The sequence below is a fragment of the Hippocampus guttulatus genome, chromosome 7, assembly GCF_054856545.1.
Source record: "Hippocampus guttulatus isolate MCC_2025c chromosome 7, RoL_Hgut_1.0, whole genome shotgun sequence".
NCBI classification, from domain to species: domain Eukaryota; kingdom Metazoa; phylum Chordata; class Actinopteri; order Syngnathiformes; family Syngnathidae; genus Hippocampus; species Hippocampus guttulatus.
Genome location: NC_141267.1, coordinates 2,663,737 through 2,676,166, shown reverse-complemented (window position 1 = coordinate 2,676,166; position 12,430 = coordinate 2,663,737). Strand labels below are relative to the sequence as shown.

Here is a 12,430-nt window from a genome sequence, read left to right as displayed (position 1 = left end):
GTCGCACTACAAATTCTATAATCTGTTTTACTATTGTCATATCAATATTAAAACAGTCTGTTGACTTTTTACTTTGATATGTTTTTACAATATTTAATATTTCATTTTGATTCACAGCAGTAAGAAACATTGTGGAAGGATTTTTTTCTGTGTATTTATCGATTTCAAAATAATTTATTGGATCAGGAATTTGTTTTACTAAGTTACTGCCGATATTAACAAAATATTCATTAAATTCATTTGCTATTTCTGCAGTTTCCTCAATAATGGTATTTTTGTATTTCATAAAATACTCTGGATAATCTACTTTATTAGAGCTATTTCTAATTACATGATTTAAGATTTTCCAAATTTCTTGAGTGTTGCTTTTATTTTGCTCTAATAATGCATGAAAATGGTCTCTCTTGCTAGTTCTTATAATGTTTACTCATTTGTTTTTATAAGTCTTATATTTTGTTTCAGCTTCTTTAGTTCTGGATTTTAGAAACGATTTGTATAGATTGTTCTTCTTTTTACATGCATTTTCTATGCCTTTTGTTATCCATGGCTTACTTTGCTCTTTGAACTTTCTGGTGACTTTAATTACTGGGAAATGCTTGTCGTATAAAGAGGTTATGGTTGACTGAAATGTGTCAAACGGAATATTTGGATCTTCATTTGTGTAGACCTCAGACCAATTTTGCTTGTCTAGGTCGAGCTTGAAAGCTGCGATGGAATGTTGGGTTCTGAGTCTTATTTCTGATGTGTGGGTTATTGGTTTAGTTTTTCTATCAAAGTAATTGTGAAGGACTGCAAAGACCGGTAGATGGTCACTTATATCAGTTATGAGAAGTCCACTTTCCTTTTTATGATCAATCTTATTTATAAATATATTATCTATCAATGTGGCCGTATCAACTGTTATTCTGCTGGGTCTCAGAATGACTGGGAAAAGACCGTTGCTATACATTGTATTTATGAAATCTGTTGTTTTTTTGTGTCCATTTGGGTTTAATAAGTTGATGTTAAAGTCGCCACATATTCGTGTTTTCTTGTCATTAGAACAACTCAGCATATCTGTCAGTTTTTTATTAAATGTGTCTACATAAGATCCTGGTGTCCTATAAACGCAACTTATAATAACATTTGATGCATTTTTAATGTGTATTTCAAGAGTTAGACATTCCATTAGATTCTCAGTTGTGTTTGTCAGGCTCTCAATTTTGCTGCATTTCAGTGTTTTATCTACATATATTGCAACTCCCCCTCCTTTTTTGTCTTCCTTATGAGTTGCATACATTTCATATCCATCAATTTTCATTTCACTTGTTTTTTCATCATCAAGCCAAGTTTCTGATATGGCAAATTATTGTAAATTTATTAAATGTCGTCAAATATTCTTTGATTTTGGTGAAATTTTTATAAAGACTTCTACTATTTATATGCATCACTGAAAATGTATTTTTCAGTTCTACATTTGTGTTGAATTGTTATATATATATATATATATATATATATATATATATATAATACTCTGAGTTTGTGATGCTGTGATTATGATTGAAGAAATTATTGTCTGGGTCCAAGTTGTTCTTTGGGTCGAATGTCTTGTGTTCAGCGTAATCAAAGATTTTAAAGTCCATGTTTGTGTTGTTTGTTTCCCATTATCTATTAAGTCAAAGTTTTGTCTGGTGGTAATCAGCTCTCAGCATGTTGAAGTCGAGCCCGTTGAATTGGAGTACTGGTGCGGGGGTGGACGATGAGTTTGTCGTGCCTCAAGTAGGCAATTTCCCCTCTTTCACGTGCCGCTTTTAGTTTTGGAAGCAATTCTTTTCTTTTTTGACGTACAATATCTGTATAATCTTCATTAATGTAGATTTTGGTACGTTTTAAGTATTTTGCTCTCTGTAGAATCATTGTTTTGTCCTTATATTTTTCAAATTTCACCACGACTGGCCTTGGTCGAGGTCTTCCCGATTCGTGTCTCCCCGTGCGGTGGGCTCTTTCCACCTCGATTGTCTCCTTTAATTGCAGTTGCTCCTTGAAGATTTTTTGCACTTTTTGCTCCGTTTCGGTCTACGTTTCTCCTTGCATTTCTTCAATTCCATCGATTATCAAGTTATTTCTTTTAGATTGTCCCTCTAAGTAGTCCATCTTGTCAGTTAAAACCAGCATACTGTCACATACTTTATAGATTTCAGTTTGCATGGTTTTGCAATGGTCAGTTCCATTCGTTTGTTGTTTTTTAATGTCATCGACCTCCTTTCGGGTAAAATTAAGACTTGTTTTCAGTTCTTGTACTTCCCTGGAAAAATTGTCGAGTCGTGTGTTTGTTGAGTCCAGTATCATCTTTACAAATCCTTTGAAGTGATCCTGTTGTTGCTGAATGAGTGCTGTGAACAGTTCTTTTTGTTGCGTGAGTAGTTCATTGACTTGCATAAGGGTCATCAATTCTTCGTCCTGTTTAATATCTTGTCCCCGTTTGGGCGGCATTTTTCGGGTTTTGTTGCTAGCCGGCTGTCAGCTAGTTGATGAGGTGTGCTGTGGTCTTTCTGCCAACCCGGAGGTTGGTGACGTGGCAGTGGGCCTGTGGCCTCCCCGGACGGCACCGCCGCGGTGTTCGAACTTTTCCGCCGCTGCTGCTGTTCAGCGGGCTCGCCTCAAGTGGTGGTGGCTCCAATTTAAAATTGCATATTCAGTTTAAACTCATCACTTTTTATTATTTATAATTTTATCTGTGGTTTTATTGCTCTTTTTTGATTGTAAAGTGTCCTTGGGTATTTTGAAAGGCGCTTATAAATAAAATGTATTATTATTATTTATATACACGGCAGTCATCGAATCAATCCTGTGTTCTTCCATCACGGTTTGGTTTGGGGCCGCCACAAAAAAGGACAAAATCCGACTTCAACGGACAGTTAGGACGGCGGAAAAAATCATTGGCACCGCCCTACCCACTCTTGAGGACTTGCACACTGCTAGAATCAAGACAAGGGCACGGAAAATCCTCCTGGATCCCCCGCACCCTGCCCACCACCGGAAAAGGTGCTAGGCAGGCGCTACCGATCCATGCGCACCAAATCCAGTAGACACTTAAACAGCTTCTTCCCTCTAGCCATTAACTCCCTAAACAGTCACTGACTGTTGTACTACAAATACTGCTACTGGTCACTCTAAAAGGGTTCAATGATTTTCTGCACCAACTGTACAAACTGTCATAGTATTGTATTCTACCACTGTTCACTTTAGCTCTGCTTGATACTTTGCACATTGTCTCACAGTTGTCACTGGGTGGTACCACCACACTACGGTTCACTTACATTACGAAATGTCCTTGCATACCTATTTGTCATGTCCTTGTTTACGATGATACTAATGCAGCGTGTTATACCGGAGACAAATTCCTTGTGTGTTCTACATACTTTGCCAATAAAGATGATTCTGATTCTGATTCTGGTAATGTGTATTGATCGTATTATATTATTTGAGTTCATAAAAGCACTCTGAAGAAAACCATACATATGCGGGCCACCCGCAGCAAAGTTCGACACCACAGGGCTAAAACATCGCCAAATTATCCATCTGTCCATTTTCGAATGCACTTCAACCTCAAGAGTTGCAGGTGTGCTGAAGCCTCTCCCAGTTGTCTGTGGTCATCAGGTGGGGTACACCCTGAACTGGTTGCCAGCCAATCGCAGGGCACACATCGACGAACAACCATTTGCGCTCACAATCACACCAGTGGACAATTTAAAGTGTTCCATTAACCTGTCATGCATGTTTTTGGAATGTGGGAGGAAACCAGAGTATTCGGAGAAAACCCACAAATAACCTGATCGGAATTTATTATTGATTAAAATGGTAGGACACATCACCAGTTCCTGCCATCTCCTGTACAAAGACTGCATAGATTCATCACTGTCCTCAGCTCAGAACTGTTAGTGAGGGGCAAACTGACTGCAATTGTACTTGGCTTCCATCCATCCATCCATTTTCCGATCCGCTTTATTCTCACAGGGGTCGCGCGGGGTGCCAGCTGTCTTTGGGCAGTAGGCGGGGTACACCCTGAACCGTTTTCCAGCCAATCGCAGGGCACACAGAGAGAAACAACCATCTGCACTCACACTCACACCTAGGGACAATATAGAGTGTTCAATCATCCTGCCATGCATGTTTTTGGAATGTGGGAGGAAACCGGAGTAATCGTAGAAAACCCACTCAGGCATGGGGAGAACATGCAAACTCCACACAGGGAGGGATTGAACCTACGGCCTCTGAACTGTGAGGTCGAGGCGCTCACCACTGGACTACCGGGCCGCCTTTGTACTTGGCTTGTTCAACTAAAATGTAAAGGACTTTTCAGTCCAGTCACTCCAACCATGGCGGTGAAATACAGATGAATGAACAGGAGGTTGTATTGCTTGCTTATTTAACTGGGGCTTCATTCCATCACATTTCAGCAGCAAACGAGTTTTCTCTGGCCCTTATGCTTGGAGCTGAGCGCAACTACTCCACACACTGGCTCCTTTCCTTCTTTTCTGGGTTCTGCCTTCCAACAGTGTCCATGACATCGCACACGTCCGTAGCAACATGGTGCACTCTGCCTTGTCATTTGTTGTGGAAAACATCAGTCAAAGTAAACCCATGGGAGTTGGTCTCGTGAAAAAAAAAATATGTTGGACATTCTCATGTACACGTCTGGGTGTAAAAAAGTGGACATGTCCAAGCAAAAGAGGACGTTTGGTCACCCAGTTTTATATGTTGTCTGGCAACAAGACACCTCTTGTCATGATTCTGTTGGTTTCCTCATGTGCATTTGTCTTGCTCGTTAGGTTTTGTTTCCACCTGTTCTTGTCATCTGGGTCCCTTGTGTTAACCAATCAGCTCCCTCAACCCTTTGTGTCTTGTCCAGTGTGGGTTTTCTGCAGGTACTCCGGTTTCCCCCCACCTTCCAAAAATACATGTGGCAGGTTAATGGAACACTCTAAATCAGGGGTCTCCCATGTCGGTCCTCAAGGGCCACTGTCCTTCCTGTTTTCCAGATCTCCCCGCAGCAACACACCTGATTCAAATAATCAGGATCGTTCAAGTGCTGCTTCAGAGCTGGCTGATGAGCTGATCATTTTGAATCAGGTGTGTTGCAGCCAGGAGAGCTGGAAAACAGGCAGGATGGCGGCCCTCCAGGCCCGGAGCTGCACATGCCTGCTCTAAATCAGCCCTTGGTGTGAGTGTGGGCACGGATGGTTGTTTGTCTATGTGTGCCATACGATTGGCTGGCAACCAGTTCAGGGTGTCCTCCGCCGACTGGGATAGGTTCCAGCATGCCCCGCGACCCTTGTGGAGATGAGCGGATCGGAAAGTGGATGGATGGGTGGAATTACTTCATTAATTATATTAAATTGACCAATAACTTGGTCACTAAATGATGCTGTGTCGATGTGTGGCCAGCACCGATGTAAACTAGTCCAGTGCGATCGATGGAGCTAGATTGCGAGGCACAAACATTGATACCTCAATTAAATAGACATCGTGTTACACACCTCGGCGCAACTGTTTTTGAAACCGATGCATTTTAAGGGTTACAAGGCTCTTAATTTACACGGGTGTGTTGGCATGTCTTGAACAGAAAGTGGTCGCTATGGCTATTTTTCATCAATCAAAATACATTCACACACAATACACAAATGACAGCACAAATCTCCCAAATCTTAATAAGGTTGTTTAGTTCATTTCTGCAGTATGTTTGCAATATTGTAACCAGTGAACGCTGGTCGTCAAGTTTTTTTTTGTGCCAGATTTGTCTCGGACTAGGGCACTTAACTCGGAATTGGCTCGGACTCGGCCATTGGACTCACAAAATATTATTAGCGACTCGACAAATTCCAGCTATGTTTTTACTCCTGGCGGATGGGATTTTCGGCCATCAACCTAACATTCACGAACCCGAAAAGCAAAGGCGACTTTCGTCATATAATGTTTTGCGACACACATTAGCCACTGCATGAAATTTCTGCATGAGCATGCTTCGTCATATCAGTAGCCTGCTGACTTTCATAATGAAAGGTTGTTTTTTGGAATCTCTCCGGTTCTGTGTTGCAGAGTGCAGAAGCTGGTGTTACTCAAAGGGAACATGTCCTTGTTGGGGTATCACAGCAACATGGGCCAGTTTGGAGATGAGAAGCGGGAAGACTATAAGAATTATATTTTTGTGTGTGTAAAGTGATCCAAACTGTTGAATAAAATGAACACATTTTGTACTGTTATTCATGAAAATTGTTTATTTAGTTACAGTCCTAAAATAGCCATGACAGAAGCACGGTTACAGTAATGATGACAGAGAAACGGACTATCAAGTGACAGACTGGGCCAGTCTGAAATAATGACAGACTGATGATGACAGGCTGGTGGGCTGGCCGCTGGCAAATGATGAGTGTTAGGGATAAGAAAGTATTTAAGCTGTGTCATGTCAAGTCAAGTCAAGTCAACTGTATTTATAGAGCACTTTCAAACAGCCATCGCTGCATGCAAAGTGCTGTACATGGAGCAATTTAACATGCACAATAAACAGTAAAACAAATCGGTAATAAAGACGGTAGAAAGCACCAAACAGTAAAACCAAGAACAAATCTAAGTCATGCTGAGTCGAATGCCAAAGAATACAAGTGAGTTTTGAGGAGGGTTTTGAAGATGGGCAGTGAGGAGGCTTGCCGAATGTTCAGTGGGAGGTCATTCCAGAGAGAGGGACCAGCAACAGAAAAAAAGGCTCGATCCCCTCTGAGCCTCAGTTTAGTTTTTGGTACTTCTAATAATGTCTGGTCCCAATACATTTTTCCCTGTCGGTCTCCTTCCCAGACAGTAGGTGGCATTCTATCCCCATCATTTACACACAAAAGGACACACTTGTTAATTCAAGGTGGTTCCCACTTGTTTTTTCACAACAGCTGATCAAAATATGCCTTGTCTATTCACAAATTGAGTCATAAAGAAGAAACTCTACACAGGAAGACCAGAGCCCAGAATCGAACCCACAACCTCTGCACTGTGAGGTGGCACTCTAATCAGTATCACGAGTCCGCATTTCAAATTCATCCATCCATCGTTTTTCCAATCCGCTCATTCCCATGAGGGTTGCGGGTGTGCGGGTGTCTATCCCAGCCATCATTGGGCAGTAGGCACGGGACACCATAAACCGGTTGCCAGCCAATCGCAGGGCATACACAAACAACCATTCACACTCACAATCACGCCTACAGACATTTTAGAGTGATCAACCTACCATGCATGTTTTTGGAATGTGGGAGGAAAGGAGAGTACCCGGAGAAAACCCACACAGGCACGGTGAGAACATGCAAACTCCACACAGGAAGGTCGGAGCCAAATGCTGCACCTCTGCACTGTGATGCCGACGTGCGAACCAGTAAACAACCATGTCGGACACATTTCAAATAGTTTTGTGGAAAGCATCGACGTCTTGTTCTCCGGGCCAAAGAGGAAAAGAACCGTCCGTGCTGTTATGGACGCAAAGTTCAAAAGAGAGCATCCGTGACGGTGTGCGGCTGTGTTCGTGCCAATGGCATGGGTAACTTACACATCTGTGAAAGCTCCATTAATGCTAAAAGGTGTGTTCAGATTTTGGAGAAACGTGCTGCCATTCAAGCGGCATCTAGTTCATGGATACCCCTGCTTATTTCAGCAAAACAATACCAAACAACAGTTTTTTTGAAATGTGTTGCAGCCATAAAATTCAACGTTAATGATTATTTATTAAAAACAATAAAATTGATCAGTTTGAACATTAAATATCTTCTTTGTTGTGCATTCCAATAAATATAGGTTGATCATGATTTGCAAATCATTGTATTCTGTTTTTAATTATGTTTAGCACAACGTCCCAATTTCTTTGGAATTTGGTTTGTAGTTGAGCGTTCATTCAATTGCTGCGATGTTTGGCGGTAGGTGCTTTGAAATCATCGTTAAAATTCTTTGAGTTGTTGCCATGTGTTTGTTTATATACCACTCATGTGACGGTTGTTGCCATACATGACAGTTGTTGCTATGAAGTAGTATGGTGTGTAGCGAGTTGTGTAGCTGTTATATTGTTGTGTTGTCATTGGAGTTTGTTATGGCCACGTCATCGTGCGTCATGTGATCCGTCAGGAAGGTTCAGAGAGCCGTTGTTTGTTCTGTTATTAGTTTAATTATGTGCATAAAAATATTACTATTTACATTTTCTTTTTGTTTATACAAGAAAGTGTTTTCTGTCCATGTGGGGGGCGGCGTCACGCTGAATGAAAAGCAGTTTTGCAACAAAACCTTGTCTTCTTGAACTTTTTTCTTGTGTTCTGTCCATGTGGAGCGCCTTCACACTGCCCAAAAAGTAGTTCTGCCACAAAACGTTGTCTTCTTGCTGTCATTTTTGCGTCCACACCTGTACACACGTGCCAGACATGATGTCGCAGGAGTACCAGCTCCCTCCAACATCACGTGCTGCTGACTTGTCATTTGTTACACTTTTTAATTCAGGACAACACGTTTTTAAATACAAAAATAAAAAATAGATTTATTGTGCCGTCTGCGGGATCGGCACATGCATCACATGTGTCTCTTCATGTGCAGCGCCAAGTGGTCGGAGCGCGAGAAGGCGCGCTCGCACAGGTGGCACTGGAAAGGCCTGTGTCCGGTGTGTTTCCGGAAGTGGCGCGTCAGCTCATCAGAGCGGGCAAACTTCCAGCCGCATCCATCCCACGTGCAGTGGTACGGCTTCTCTCCTAGAATAGACAACAGTTGAGTGAGTGATGCTACCCAGGTGTGGGACGATGATCTGAATGGTGTGTGGCGAGCTTGCTGGCTTACCCGTATGCGTCCTAAGGTGCGCCTTGAGGTGCGAGCTCTTGGTGTAGGTCTTGCCGCATCCGGTGTAGGTGCACGTGTGGGTGGCGGTGCGCTTACGGGGCCAGGCGCGCCGCCCTCTCCTAGGCTTGCTGTCTATCAAATCCAGCGGCGACGAGGGCGGGGTCAGCAGTGCGCACTGCCTGACAACGCATTGCTGCTGCTGCGGCTGCTCATACAAGGCGGGAAAGTGACAGTGCGCCCCAGAGGAAAACTGAAACTGAAGGTGGTGATGGTGGTGGTGCTGCTGGTGGTTGACGTTCTGCGGGAAGGTTGCAATTTCGTTGGGGCTGAGGGGTGGTGTCAGGTTTCCGGTGCCTTGAGGGGGCGAGCAAGCGAGGCGGGGCTGTGGGTGCGAGTGGACGCACGACGCCACGTTGCCCTCCTGCTTCACCTTGCTGAAGGTCTGCGGCACGTTGCCCACCAGAGGCCCGTAGGAGTCAGGCTCCGGCTTGATGCACGGGTGTTCCAGGAAGGAGTCTGAGAAGGCAGGGCCCAAGTTGAGAGTCGGTCCCGATGACTCCTGGAAAGCTGCCGAGCTGATCAAGAAGCCACCCTGGATGCCAGAGCCCGAACCTACAAACTGGAAACGGTTGAGGTCCGTGTCGCACTGAAGCAGCTCGGCCATAAGGCTGTTGTATGGTGGCGGAGGGTGATGCACGTGAGTGGCGGTGCCCAGGTCTGGCAAGGAAGCGTAGTCCTGCTGGTGGTACCCTGGAGCCCCGCTTTCCAGTGTCCGGTAAGAGTTGGCCGCAGCAGCCTCGGAGGGCGCTGTAGTGTTTGCGCTCACACTGTGGGCCAGGATAAAGTCCAAGTCCAGAAAGGTGTCCAGGTCCTCATCGTCCTTTCGGGGTCCCTTCCAAACCTGGAGTACAACAGTGGAAGTGTCAACATCAACATCCTCTTCGTAATCTGTTCGTGCTTTTTCGTGCTAGTGTGAGCATGACTTTGGGTGAGATGTTGGATGCAACCTGGTCGCCACCCAATCACAGGACACATCTGCTCAACCCGTATTATTTTGTGTTTTTTGTTATTGTAAAGTGTCCTTGGGTGTCTTGAAAGGCGCTTATAAATAAAATCTATTATTATTATTATTATTACATCCAGGCAATCAATAGACTGGTCACCAGTCAATGTCAAGACACATAGGCCTACAAACAAACAACAATTTACACGCGTGGACAATTTAGAGTCTGCAATTAACATGTTTTTGCAGGAGGAAGCTGGAATATCTAGGGAAGCATCTAAACTCGCATGTAGACCGTCGTCATCAGATGTCAGGGCGCATATCACTAGCTATTGACTGGTAACCACTCAATTTACCTTCGCATGGGCAATTTAGTGTTCAATGAATCTAACATAAGAGAAAAAATACACACGAAAATAGGTAAACTCCACACGGTACTGCTTGAAACATTGAAATTAAACGTTGAGGCAGACCTGCTTCCTCAACTTGTTCACCGGTGCTGTCATAAAAACAAAAGTACTTACTTCTTCTTTCTGCATGGAAAAAGTGGAGAATGAAGGTAAAATGGTTCCGCTTGAGGCCATCTTGTTTTGTTTGTTCAATCAAAACTCGTCAAAAATGAATCAAAACTGGTCAAATTTTCCCGAGTGCGGGCAACGAGCAAGTCCGCGGTGGCGACACTCCGCACCGGCCGGCCGCGCTGATGTGTCCCTGAGTCAGGTGGCGATGCTGCTTCCACGGGGAGGCGGAGAGCGAGTGAGAGGAGCAGGGGTGGAATATGAACAACTCTCCGCCCGGACTGCTTTTAAATTCTTCAGACACGAACCACCCCGGCCCGCAGCCACTCCGCCCCCGGCCTCCCCCACCTCTTGCACCGCCTCCGCCGCAACGCTCGCCTTCGCTGCAAGTTCAAAGCGAAAGTTGTCAAAACAAGACAAAGTGAGAACGTAGAACTTTTTTTCACCAACTTTTAAATACAAATTCAAATCTAATATTTATTATGTTTCACTGATAGTTAATGAGGGTTTTTTTTGCATTTATTATTGTACTGACTGTTACTTTGACTTATTATGGTTCATTCCTTGGCACTGCAACATGCATTTGTACCGGTCCTGCAAATTCAGGTACTGTTACTGTCTAAACACTGGTTGTGGTACATGCACTTGTACTCATATGTATAGTTCATGGCACTGGCACACACACAGTACATGCTCTGATACATATAATTGTACGAGTACATGCATGAACTGATATGAACACTGTTGTAGTACAGATATGCACTGGTGGGTGTACCAGTACATGTACTGGTTCTGTTTCATGCATTTATATTTGTTTTGTATCTTGGTATTGGTAATGCATCAGCACATGTTCCCAACCACAGATTGTCCCAGCACTGGTACTGCTATAATTCTGCTACATGTACTGACTGGTACACACAATAGTACTGGTAAATGCCCTTGTGTAGGCAGGTATGCTGGTTATGGTACACAAAATCTGTGCTTGTCCTAGTGCATGTATTGGTGTATACCTTGGTACTGGTAATGCACGAGTACATGATATACACTGAATCTGGGGTAGTAGTATATGTACTCATACTCACATTTGTACTGGTATACTGTTTACACTGTTTCTGGTATGTACTCTATGTACTGGTATATGCACTTGCCACAACACTGGTTGTGGTACATGCACTTGTACATGTATAGTTCATGGCACTGGTACAACACAGTACATGCGCTGATACAGTACATATAATTGTACAAGTACATGGTACATGCACTAGCACTTGTACATGTACTGGTACTGTTATATGCACTTATACTGGTGTGTACTCTGGTAATGTACGAGTATATACTTATAGTGGTACATGCACTTGTACTGATGTACAGTACCCTATACATTTGTTTTGGTACATGCAATGGTGCTCATCCTAGTACATGTACTGGTACTGTTATGTGCACCTATACTGTCATGTACCCTGGTAATGCACTGGTACATGTATTGGTACTGGTACATGATCTGGTACTAGTATATATACACCCACTGATACTTGCCCTGGGATATAAACTGGTTCTGGTAGATGCAATGCACTCTGTGCTCAGTTAAGTGGCCTGATTCAAAGCAATGTAAATGCCTTACCTTCTCACTTTCTTGACATTTCTCCAAATGTCAAACACATTGCGTCCACTGATGTCGGTCCAAAGCCACACCCACACAAGTGGGTGTGTCGTTTCATGATGCATTGTTAGGTTGTGTTGCGGTGTACACCATGTACCGCTGCAGGTGAACGCCGATTAAGGAAAGACATTAATTACAGGATCGGGATCCTTTGAGTAGGCTGTGACGGAGGTGGCGGAGGCCGCCATGGCATGGCTGTGCAACCAGAGGAACGGCAGGCATGCGTCAGAGGGTAAAGCAGGTCGTCGTGTGAACCAGACGCTGGGATCCACTCCAATCCAACCTTGGCCCCTTCAGGCTATGTGACTCATTACGTTAGCGTGTGTGCTCTTTGTTTGCCAGCTCGCTACATGTGCTGTGCTGAATCCACTTGTACTGGGTACATCACCTGATACTGCTGTGCCACTGTACTGGTGC

General features: G+C 43.8%; 1 protein-coding gene across 1 annotated transcript; it reads right to left on the bottom strand.

The window, feature by feature from the left end:
* Positions 1-8,231: 8,231 nt before the first annotated feature.
* On the bottom strand, positions 8,232-10,639 carry LOC147201978 (Krueppel-like factor 4). Its single transcript, XM_086116705.1, has 3 exons — positions 10,360-10,639; positions 8,833-9,733; positions 8,232-8,747 (listed from the first exon to the last, which is right to left on the bottom strand). The coding sequence occupies exons 1-3, from the start codon at positions 10,417-10,419 to the stop codon at positions 8,572-8,574; spliced, it is 1,137 nt and encodes a 378-aa protein (XP_085972831.1). The 5' UTR covers positions 10,420-10,639; the 3' UTR covers positions 8,232-8,571.
* Between the last annotated feature and the right edge of the window lie 1,791 nt (positions 10,640-12,430).